At 39.6% G+C, this 12,604-nt stretch overlaps 1 protein-coding gene across 2 annotated transcripts; it reads left to right on the forward strand.

The window, feature by feature from the left end:
• Window positions 1-899: 899 nt before the first annotated feature.
• ikbke (inhibitor of nuclear factor kappa B kinase subunit epsilon) lies at window positions 900-10,856 on the forward strand. Of its 2 annotated transcripts, none has more exons than XM_056365335.1 (21): window positions 900-1,133; window positions 1,707-1,806; window positions 2,058-2,195; window positions 2,580-2,709; window positions 2,788-2,969; window positions 4,206-4,366; window positions 4,989-5,099; window positions 5,263-5,442; window positions 6,138-6,334; window positions 6,636-6,694; window positions 6,845-6,936; window positions 7,055-7,156; window positions 7,486-7,543; window positions 8,357-8,469; window positions 8,555-8,631; window positions 8,738-8,777; window positions 8,895-8,996; window positions 9,683-9,779; window positions 9,965-10,059; window positions 10,135-10,206; window positions 10,313-10,856. In XM_056365335.1, exons 1-21 carry the CDS (start codon window positions 943-945, stop codon window positions 10,374-10,376), a joined length of 2,361 nt encoding a protein of 786 aa, XP_056221310.1. In that variant the 5' UTR covers window positions 900-942; the 3' UTR covers window positions 10,377-10,856. The 2 variants fall into 2 exon arrangements, with proteins under 2 accessions (XP_056221310.1, XP_056221316.1); XM_056365341.1 differs by having other exon boundaries at window positions 996-1,351.
• The last annotated feature ends 1,748 nt before the right edge of the window (window positions 10,857-12,604 follow it).

Below are 12,604 nucleotides of genomic sequence, written 5' to 3' on the forward strand. Positions count from 1 at the left end.
GGAAACAAAACTTGCTTAAGCTATCTTGACAGAAAAAAAGCCTGACACAAAACAAGCTGTGCTACGTGCACAGCCTGTCAGGTAACTACAAAGTGACAACAGAAACCAACAGGTAGACACAAACTACAGTATCTGCAATATCAGATCAGATTGAGCGTGGAGAGGGTTTATCCAAATACTGTATTACATATCACATCGAACATTGTAAGTATACATTATTATTTACTGAAGGTAAGTAAAATAACTGATGCACACTAAATTGCCTGACTGACTCTTAAATATACCTGTAAGCTTGAAATTTCAATGAGAGCCACAGAGCCAGCATGTGCATTTAAAATTTTTATTTCAAATAATAGACAAATAGGGCACTGGGCACTAAGACGCACTTACACCCACTTTCTGTCATAAACGTTCTCGTCTGGACAAATTCATGTATCAGTCTCTCTTCTCAAACTATTCAATGGTGTGGTTTCAGTTGCCAGTGGTTCATTAAGGGAAATATATACCCTATTATTATCACCATTAAAAACAGTCTTATGGGAATACTTATGGAGACTTTACATGAGACATGGGAACATATTCACATCTGCATATTCATAAAAGCAGAAGCGCATTTGGGTTAAATATGTAAAAACAAAAATTGAGTGTTTGTTTCACTGAACTCTAAAAAGTGATGGCATGCAGCATCAGTTGGTGGCCATGACATCTAGCTTGGGGAAACAACTGTATGTGGTTGTTGATGTGCTGAATTTCCTTCCAGATACATGTGAACAGCAGTGTGGATATTTTTAAATTTACTGCCATTTCCAGTCAAACCTGGGGGTGCTCAGCACGGTTGTTGCCCCCCCCCCCCCAGTGCACACCGTCACCGTTAAAACGGTGGGAAGTTCAGGGAGAGAATGAAACTGTCTAGTTGAACACTTGCTGTATTTCCGCAATCATATGCAGACCAGCGTCCGCCCCCAGAGAACCCTACACTTCCTAAATCACCATGCACTGACGGCAGCCGCTGCTTTTGAAGAAACCCATGACCTAGTTTGGATCCACGTCAGAAAGAAATTTAGAGATAGCGCCATTATTGGACAGTACTTCCTTCCTGCACCTCACCTGTTGGGAAAGCAGCCATTCCGCAGGTAGGCAGCAGTTTGTCACCACGGAACAAACTTCACGCGTAGGCGTCTGTTTACCGTAAATCTGGCGTGCAGTTTTACCTGTGACTCACAATACCGACGTTTAGTTTGACGCCAGATGAGACGGGATAAACAACCGTGCTACGGAACCCTGAATAACTACTACGAGTTTGTAAACGTTATACGATCTAACGTCACTGGTTTAGCTTGCGTCGGTCCAGGTAAGCTAACGTTACAGCTATTGTTTCTGTCAGGAGAATGAACTTGAAATGAAGAGTTAAGTGTGTCATGTTGGCTGTCAGTTAACGTTAGCTTACAACTCGAGAAAAATCACCAGAGCATCATGTTATCACCTTAGTTTGTCTATGATAGTAACTTTGAGTTTGTCATTTTATATAGTGTGGGTTATAACTTGACTGTCTCTTTTACTGGCGAGTTTTCATTGCACTTTGATTTAAATTTTGTCATGAATTAGCTAGTTGTTGCATCTTAGAGAACACAAAGACACAGAGAGCTTGTCTCTGTTAATGGTTTCCCAATCCTCTGTATAAAGCTCTCCCTGTCTCTTCCCTCCAGTATGTCAGGGGTGACAGCCAGTACAACAAGCTACCTGTGGTCTTTACAGGATGTCCTCGGGCAAGGGGCTACTGCCAGTGTATACAAAGCACGCAACAAGGTAAGCCATGCTAAGGATAAATTTATCTTTAACATGATCTATCAAGTTAATTTTCACTGAGCAGCTCATTCACATCACTGGTGCCATCATCGCAGATGTTTTCAGCCTACATTTTGGTTCAAAGGAGATGTGAGAGGATGTGTCATAAGTGGAGGTTGTGGTTGCAGTGCTGATGTGTGGGTTGTTTCTGACGTTCTTTATGATGCTGTGTGTGTTATGTGACTTAAACTGTAAACATGTTGTACGTGCAGAGGTCAGGTGAGCTGGTAGCGGTCAAGGTGTTTAACTTCATGAGCTACAGCCGCCCTCGTGAAGTCCAGATGAGAGAGTTTGAGATGCTGAGGAAACTCAACAACAGCAATATTGTCAAGCTGCATACCGTGGAAGAGGTAAGGCTGCCATTAGAGGAGGAGAGGCAAAAACAAGGACAAAGAGAGAAGACAGACATGGTGATAGGATATATTATATATAGTATATGAGATGATTAATTTAAGATTGTCATCAAATAGCATTTACACCCCTGGTCTTACGCTATGGGATGCTGGACTGGGATTACAAAACAAGAGTCCACTATGATGCCAGGGAAATCCAACAATCCAAATTAATGCTAACTGGCAAATAATAATATAAACTAAGGAGTTGTCTTTGTGTGACTTTGGGATTTCATTATTTATCTAATATGAAAATTTGATGAGATGGATTTTGTAATATTTTCATAATGTTTACAATGTAGATAACAAGTGTCCTCCTTACCTCTCTCTTGCTCTCTCTAGCTGCCCTCTAAGCAGAAGGTGCTGGTGATGGAGTATTGTTCAGGAGGAAGTCTGCTCAGCCTGCTGGAGGAGCCAGAAAACGCCTTTGGCCTGCCTGAAACAGAATTCCTCACTGTGTTACAGTGTGTAGGTGGGTGTGTGTATCTCATATTGTTGAATAATTTCATGTATCTGTTATTGAAGTATTTCCTCTGTCTGCTCTCTTTAGTGCAGGGGATGAACCACCTGCGTGAAAACGGAGTGGTACACCGGGACATTAAGCCAGGCAACATCATGCGGCAAGTCGGGGAGGACGGCAGGTCTGTTTATAAACTGACGGACTTTGGAGCAGCAAGAGAGCTGGAGGATGATGAGAAGTTTGTTTCTATCTATGGAACAGAAGAGTATCTGGTAAGATAACATACCAACTTGATAAGCCTGTATTCATGCTGTGCAGTCAAAATACTTCAGCAAAGGCTGTACAGTCCTTTAAACTTTTGGTGATTCATCCAAATATACTATATATACACATATAATACTATGTATACTATGATTACAATTTATTACATTAGTCTAGCGAAAATGGTATTTTACAAAAAATTATAAATGCATGAAAATCTTTGTAGGCAGAAATTAGTGGTGCCTACACATGTTGGAATATAACAATCCAGGAAGTATTTTCTTTAGCTTGTTACCAAATTTCATTGAAATCAGTGCAGTACTTTTAATATATCCTGCTAATTAAACAAGAAACAGATCTAAGAACATAGTCCACTTGGTGAAGTTTGATGCTAACAGGAAACACAGATTTAAATTACTTTTTTCAAAACCATTTAACGTCTCAGTTGTCTTCTGGGGATTTGTTTCCAACATATGGTATACACAGAGATCTCTTAATTCATCTTTACTGCAAGTTATCCTAAGTTTAACATCACCTGTTGCATTCATATTCCAGTACTGCTGCCTCAAAGAACAATAGGTGACTTTATGAAGAAAATATTTTTACTGTTGCAGTGGAGAGGGGAATTACTGAGAAAATGTGATGGAATAATATGCATTGATATGCATAAAAAAAAAGTATGCTCCATGCACCCTAATGATGGCCAGTTATAAGATTATTGTGCATTTGCTATAAAAGTCGCATTTCCTCTCTGAGAAAATCAACCCTTAATTCTCTGATTTGAATCTCTGTACGTTGCATGTGGTTGGTGATTTGTTACAAACCCAACCATTGTGTGTCGTTCCACTCAAACGTGATGTGAAAATGACTTTTATTGACCTTGCATAGTGAGTAAAGGTCTGATCTGGATACCTCAAAGCAACTCACATTATCAAGACTGGGTAGCCCTCTAGTGGACAAAAGGGCAAATAAGTATAAGGGTATTAAACACCTGAGCATGGACATGCTGCATATACAAAAGAATTTGACAGACCACCAAGCAGTGACTGTATAAGTCGGCCACAATATAATGTATATTTCTAACCAATGAGAATATAGTTTATGTCATATACAGTATGTGTGACATACCTAACAAACGTGTGTGTGTGTGTGTGTGTGTGTGTGTGTGTGTGTGTGTGTGTGTGTGTGTGTGTGTGTGTGTGTGTGTGTGTGTGTGTGTGTGTGTGTGTGTGTGTGTATATGTATAGCATCCAGACATGTATGAACGTGCTGTGCTGCGCAAGGCTCATCAGAAGTCCTATGGAGTGAGTGTTGACTTGTGGAGTATTGGTGTGACATTTTACCATGCTGCCACTGGGAGTCTTCCCTTCACACCGTATGAAGGACCCCGTAGGAACAAGCCCATAATGTAAGTTAAATCATTAGTTGTCAAAAACTCACAGACCATACAATTCTTTTTTTTTTTTTTTAAGAATTATTATTATTTTTATATTTTCGCTTTATTGTGATGGGGACAGTGAGAGAGACCAGAAAGTTAAGGAATAGAGAGAAGGGATGAGATGCAACAAAGTGTCTGATTTGGATTCAAACCCTGGCCACTTCGGTAAGGACTGAGCCTAAATGGTATGCGCTCTACCACAGCCACTGAGGCGCCCCAACCACACATTTCTTATAGTAATGTGGAGTTTCAAACCCCAGCCCTTCAACCAAAGCTAATGAAATATCTATGCCAATTTAGGGTCGTTTGTTTTTCTTTTTTATTACATATTTATATGAAATTATGACACTGAGTTTGGTCTTAAAGTTCCATCTCCACCAGCCAATGTCCATATCACTGTTGGAAAGCATACCACCATGCAGTCAATAGATGACATTTTGTTTGTGTTAATGAACGCTCCATTCAGCTGTTTTAAAGAATTTCCCTTTTAAAGAAAGATATTTTGCTGGATGTGATTTCCTCTAGGGTATCAGTCAGAATATGAACATCCATCGATGATACATCAGCCTGTTTTGTGTGTTTCGTTGTGTAGGTTCAAAATAACTACAGAGAAACCTGTGGGTGCAATAGCTGGAGTACAGCGAGTGGAGGGTGGACCTATAGAGTGGAGCTACCACCTACCTCACAGCTGCCAACTGTCACAGTATGTTACTTAAAAAAGAGCATTTCAAACACATCAGTTAGTCTTTAAAGAGAACATGGGATGCTAATTTTTCCTTGATTGCCTTCACCTATTTCTCTCCTGTCTCTCTCTCTCTCTCTCTCTGTGTGTCTCTCTCTCTGTCTGTCTGTCTGTCTGTCTGCAGGGGCCTGAGGGTGCAGCTAGTCCCAGTGTTAGCAGGTATACTGGAGGCTGACCAGGAGAGGTGTTGGGGTTTTGACCAGTTCTTCACAGCCACCACAGATGTATTGCAGCGGCAGCCAGTTCACCTCTTCTCTCTGCAGCAGGCCATGGCGCACAGTATCTACATACACCACTACAACACGTAAGTCTGCAGTGTACAGACTGAAATAAAAAGAAACAGGAAAGATGATGAGGATGCTGCAACTTGCTTAGGTCCTGTGTGTTATTTTTTGTAAACTAACATTTCAGACTGCAGATTTTTACTTGTATTTGTCCTGATTTCAGCTTTGTTAATAATGTTGATCTTTGGCATGAGATGAGAGAGAATTGTTTCCATGGCAGTACAATGACAAGTTGTTGTTTCTTGACCTTTAAATATGCCTTGCCCATTGCTGCGTTCGTGTTCTGTTTTCTTGTTTTTGTTTTACGGTATGGCACAGGAGTGGGAGGGGACTTAGATCAAAGTGGATCCATCTAAATGTGGTTGTGTAAGGTGGGATGTTGGCATTTTGATAGAAGGTTACACTAGTCACTGACAACATGATTTATTCAGCCGATGACTCCACCAACAAGCAAAACATGAAATCCATGCCAGAAATGTGCAGCAGTTTCAGAATAATGTGGAATAATGTGTGTAATACTTTTAATGTGATAACGGCAGTAGAGGCTGCACTGAGCTCTAGATTATATCTGTAAATCCAAATTGCTTGTGTGAAGACTTTCTCTCTCAGTTAATTGAATCCCTGCGGCAGACCTGAGCTCAATCATGGCTATAAACAATATGGTTAAATTTTATTGCCGTGAATCAGGAATTTTTTTCTCCCCCTTCTCACACAGAGTGTCGGTGTTCTTTGAGGAGGTGGCGTCTCAGACTGGTATAGGGGTTCAGCAGCAACATCTGCTCTACTTGGGGCATGACCTCCCTCTGGAGGGCAACATGAAGGTGGTTAACCTCCCGCGTACTTCACCTGAACGGCCCCTCATTCTGCTCAGCTACAGGCCTGAAGCGAACACCAGCTTGCCCTTTAGAGAACGTAAGACAAACAAAGACATGTACATCTTTGATATGTTTCTGTGAAGTCTTGGGCTTTTCTCTTCCTCGTTCTTTGTTGCTCTCCTAGGCAGATATGAAAGAGTTCTGATATGAGGCGTATTCTAGTGTCACATTCACTTACTTAACACACATTATCTTTGTGAATCAGCTGTTTCATTCAGGTTGAGTAATATTTATTTGAATGCCAATATAGACAACAGAAATACAAGAGATGAGGGGTGAAGGTTGGTTAAAAAAGAAAGTAATCATATTTATATGTGGATTTCTTTTCTTCTCTGTAGCGGAGACTCCTGTCATCCCATCAAGGTTTGACATCATGGCAGACTACAATTTCTCCAAGGTAGTGTATTGCTGCTCCACTGATTTTTTTTTTGTCCCACTTGTGCGTAATATTTTGTTAATTTTTAAATGAATTGAACGTATTATAACCCTCCAACCCTTAATTTGTTCTCTTCTTCTCTCCATTTCCTTTAATCCCTGTCGTCTCTAGCTAATAGTAGGAGTGGTCCACCAGTATCTGAGGATAGTACAGTTGCTGCACACACACAGAGAGCTGCTACTGCAAGGATACTACAGCTACATGTGAGACACATCATGCTAAATTAAAAATATTTGTTTCGACTGTACTGGACTATTTACCTTTTTCAAACTCTTCTCCCCTCATTTTCTCCTCCATGATGACCCTGTTGTTCATCCTCAGGATGTCGCTGCGCAGGGAGTGTGGAGAAGCCAATCACAGTATTGCCATGATCACCATTAGACTGCAGTCTTGCCTCAACTTAGAACACAGAGTTCACACGCTGTGAGTTTATCTTCACACTTTCTGAGATAAATACAATCAGTCCATCAAGTCACATTTGAGGTGGGAAATTGCACTGATAAATTAACGGATTGATACATGTTTGTATGACAAGCATTATGATGCTCAACAGTAGGACAAGTTGTTCCCTGAGGGTAAATTTCCTGATCAATAAAGCTTGGTCTTGTCGTATGAATATAGTAAATTCTGACATATGTCATTTGCAGCATGACACATGTAAACCAAAAACATCACTAAAATTTCTTGTGATTTCATAATAACCTCTTCCTCTTTTTCCCCCTTTTTCCTCCTACATCTGTTATGCTTCTCAGTGGCTATCACACTCCAGAAAACCAAGGCTCAGATGATAATAGTCAAAAGCTTCAGCTGGTGAGTGCCATCAACAAGCAACATCACAGAGACCAGCTTGACTGATGTGTTCGTTGTGAGTGGTACTGGGGACTGAGTTTTGGAAGTTTCCTTTTATGTCATTTCTTCATCAGTATATACACTCAGATTTCAGTTTATTAGGTTCACTGAAATATAACTATATAACTAAAGTAATCCAATACAACAATTATGCAATAAATCCTATTTACCTGAAAGTTATAAAAGTTCAGTTAGCTAATAAACTTGCAATTTTATGTAGTTGGGGATTAAAATATCAAAGACAAGAAAACATATGACATGCACAAAAGCATCATAAAGACTCGTTGAGAAAAGGGGAAACCAGCCTTTAACCGTAGTGCATGTTTTAAAGGTCACCTAATGTCAAGTATCAGCCCTTATGGTATGTTCTTGAGGGGGACACTGAATCCGAGGTTTATGGGGCACTATATTGTAGCCCCTACTATACTATACCATACTATACTATGCTATACTATACTATACCATACTATACTATACCATACTATACTATACTATACCATACTATACTATACCATACTATACTATACTATACCATACTATACCATACTATACCATACTATACTATACCATACCATACCATACTATACTATACTATACTATACTATACTATACTATACTATGCTATAAAAATATGTACTTAGCGGGATAAATTGTCACCGCAGTTCCCTGGGTATTTCCTCTTATTCACTTTTTTTAAGTGAACAGGAAATAGAGTTAATGGCAGACTTGTGATTTGTTGACAGTCATGAGAGTGTGTTGCTGCTGCCTCTACAGGTCCATGAGCACCTGCCTATATACGCTGCAGGCATCCAAGAGTTTCAGAACCGACTGGACCACCTGCAGATAGAACAGGCCAAGCTAGCAGAGACCCTGGCCAATGACAAGAGGTACTCTGGGAAAGCAGGGAATCAAAACTTCAGGTTAGGCTCATGGGTTTTTGATTTTGAAACGCTGACTTCTTGTCTCCTACAGCTGTCAGAAGATGGAGACGCTGCTCCAGAAGATAACAGCAATTCATCAGCATTATCGTAAAGACAGACTTACTGCCAGTATGTGTGTTTGTTTGTTTTTTTTTGGTATATACTATATATTTATTCCTCTTTTTGCTCCTGGTAAAATTGCCAATTCCTAACATTTTTCTTATTTTCACCACAGAGTTGGCATATAATGATGAACAAATCCACAAGTTTGAGAAGTGAGTATATGTCTTTGTCTACTTGTGTGTCCACACAGCTGCAGTCCTACTCACCCAGCCTATGACGGTGTTACTGTGAGCTCTGCCTGTAATCTGCTTGTCACTCTTCCTTCCCAGAATCCACCTGTCGTCCCACATTAAGCGAGTGAAATCTCTCTTCAGAGAGGAGTCCGCGCAGAGATACAAAGAGCTTTTGGCCTCAACAAGGACATGGAGCAGGTTCTCAGTCACATTTCTGAACTCCAAACACTGTGTAACCTTTGAATCAAATTCCCGTTCAGCTTTGTTATCCCAACCACCACTTTTGGACTGTTTACAGTAAAATTACTGTTTGGTTTAACAGCCATTCACACAGATGATGGAGGCTTATGGGAAGAAGATTAACCCAGGAGAGTAGGACATTACTTATCAGCAGTCCCACTCATACAGATTGATTTGCATTATTAATGCTCACTTCACATTTAGTAAGTGATAGTGAGATTACATATTTTAGTACATTTCAGTTTATTATTCTTTAATTCCTTTCAATTTTGTACAGATAAAAAAAACATTTTAAGATTACATTTTAAATTAAATTTTTGCAGTATGATGTGGTGGGAGCGACTGTTGTTTTTTTCCCCAAAACTTCCAAATGAATTGTAGTTCATTCTGAACACTTAAGAGAAGTACTATTTAATCGATTTATATGAAGGGATATCCTGATGTAAAATCTAGACCCTATACGTATCGCCATGATTATTAATAAACTGTAAGAAAAGTCAGTCAAGTCTCCTCTAAATTACATGGTTGTATATTTCACATTGAAACAAGGCTTCAGAGACACAAACATACAACTGTTCTTAAGTAATATACCCACCAAATGTTAGCTTTGACTTTTTCAAGTGTGTCTCTTCTTTTATTTGCAGTGTTTTACTGGAGATGCAGACGCGACTGCAGGACTTCAGCTCTTTCTCAACAGGCTTGTTGGCCGACCTGGAGATGAGTGAGCAGCGCCAGAATAAGGTCAGCATTTCACTCAAGTCTCTGCCAGCATACCATATTCACAAACAGTCTAACATGCATTTGTGCTCTATTATTTTGGATTTTTTTTTTGCTTTATTGGTTTGGGAGTGTTAGTCATTCTTAGTTATTTCACTGATGTAGCATCTCAGTGATGTGATGGTACAACATCTCATCTGTCTCCGCAGGCTCTGGACAGAACCCTTATCACGCTGCAGTCCAAAAAACCAGGACGGCAGCAGCCTGGAATCACACCCAGGGACAACGGCCAGATGGTCTCCAGGTGTGTGTCTTTGTTTCTGTGTGTGTGCGTGTCTGTGAGACAGTAGCCCAGATAATATATCTTGCTTTTTTCTAGGATGCACCATCTGAAGGAGGAAATGGAGATTTTGGTGAGGGAACTACAGTGTAACAACACCATTATAGAGAGGTCAGTTGAGTAACCAGCTTCTTGTTTATACATCTCCTCTGTCAAAACAGTAGAGGATACAGTAAATTGCTTTGAACGATGATTGTATGTGTTTTGTCCTTTTTAGTTTGGGAGCAGTGAACCCTGCTGCAGCTCTGGAGCCAAGCTTGGCCAGACCTTCTACACTGTGACAGTGCAGAAAGTGCAGCATCTTTGCATGTAAACTCACAAATTCACCTTCACCCTCTCTCTGACAAACACCTCATTTTAACTGCCTTCAATGAACCGTTACGGACAATGTACTGGGTCTTCTTTCAGTTGGTTTTATATGAAGAGGAAGTGACTGAAGTCGATCAATAAACCATGAACCTCAATTTAAAGATAAGATGCTTGGACTGGATATAGAGGAAATGCTGATGATGGATTTTTGAGTGTATGTGTGTGTATGCGCGTGTGCGTGTGGAGTTGGCAACTCAGTAAAGCAGTTCAATACAAACCTCATTAATGCCTTTAGTGTTATTGTATTTCTAATAGGCTGCCACAGTGATGGACTGTCAAGATAAAGAAAAATGAATGCCATGTCAACTTTTAGAGTGTTTTTCAAAAGCTGTGTGTCCCAGAGAAGAAGCACTGAGGAATCTGGAGAACCTTAAATTAAAAATTTAACCTCACTGGCACTATCTCTTTGTCTGTGTATGTATGTGTGTCAGTGTTTCTTTGTTGAGTCATCTGCTGTCCTCTTCCTAATGCTTGATCAGTCATGGTTCCATCTGACTTTCTTTCTAGGTTTACCGAGAGTATATCGTTGTAAACTCAATGAATGAGTAGCGATTGATTACATCAGCGATTGGCAGAATCTCCAAACACAATACAGTACTGTAGTTCTGAAGTTATATGTATTTCCCTTCCCGTTGATGTTTAATGGTAATGATGAAGTTGTTTCTCTGTTTTATTGTAGGTTTTACTTTAAAAGACAAACGAAATCAGGGAATCCCAGCAGTCACCACAGTGTGTCCTTTTTTACACAACTAAATGAGGCTAGTACAGAAAACCTACCATATGAAATGACATTAGCCAGTGTGGTTAACAAGGTAGGGAAATCCCACCGTTTATTTTTTCATGAAGGGGTCACGGGCTATATATGAGTTTAGAGAAAATTGTGAAATACCCTTTACTTTTACCTTACTTTATAAACATTTTGTCCATTTTTTTAATTCCTTGTTCATTTCTGTCTTGAGAAGGGATTATCTCAGTTGATGAAGTAATGTAGGCTAAAAAGTGGAAGTAAAAACCTTTCCATGTCCATTCTTGTGAATTTATAATTGGCAGTTCCTCTGTGAGGATGAATCGCCATGTTCTGAGAAGTCAATAATGTCCCGAATGACTGTGATAACTGCATTCTCATATTTAGTTTATACTCAAATTGGGTGGTTGTGGTTGTAAATAGGCTGGGAAGATAAAAGGTCTCAAGGAAACAGTGATGGAAAATAACTAAGTACATTAACTCAAGTACTGTACTTAAGTACAATTTTGAGCTACTAGTTCTTGAGTACTACTTGAGTATTTCCATTTTATGCTACTTTATACTTTCACTCCACTTTCAGAGGGGAAATATTTTACTTTCTACTCCTACATTTATTTGACAGTTTCAGTTACTAGTTACTTTTAAGATGAAGATTTTACACAATGCATAATATAACAAGAATTTAAGATACAACACATTGTTAAATATTAAACCAGTGGCCAACCTTTTTTAGCCTCTGACATCTAACAAAAAGCAGTGTGTGGTCTGAGTCGCATTTCAGATGTCTGTGAGTTGTTAACACCTCCATCACATCGTGAGTTTTCACGAGAAAAAGTCCAAAAATGATTAACACATTTGTGTATGAGAACTTTGTTTCTTCTTTCCTCTTCCATTAATCATCTCACCATCCCTCAGATTTATCTGGTGTATATAAGTATATAATACTCATGAGGTCGTTAAAACTAGCTCCACCTCCAGCAGCCACAACAGTAACATGCTCCCTACACACTGATGTTTCAGTATTAATCGCCTAATGATGTCACATCAGTACTTTTACTTTAATGCTTCAACTGCATTTGCTGCTAATACTTGACTTCAACTGAGGTAGTATTCTTCATGCAGGACTTCTACTTGTAATGAATAGGCCTACTTTCACATTGCTGTATCAGTACTTTAAATAAGTAAGGGATCTCAACACTTGTTCCACCACTGCAAACAAAACAGAAAACAAGTGAGCTGTTGTGACACTACAGAGAGTGAAACTGAAAGGTTCTCAATCACACTGTGTGGGAGTGATGTGGGTGTCCTGAGGGGCTTTCTCGACTGAAGGGGTTTTGATCATGCCCTTTTTGCAAAGTGGAATTTTTTTTTTTTCTAGCCTACACAAACAAGTAT

This window comes from Seriola aureovittata, chromosome 2 (genome assembly GCF_021018895.1).
Source record: "Seriola aureovittata isolate HTS-2021-v1 ecotype China chromosome 2, ASM2101889v1, whole genome shotgun sequence".
Classification (NCBI taxonomy): domain Eukaryota; kingdom Metazoa; phylum Chordata; class Actinopteri; order Carangiformes; family Carangidae; genus Seriola; species Seriola aureovittata.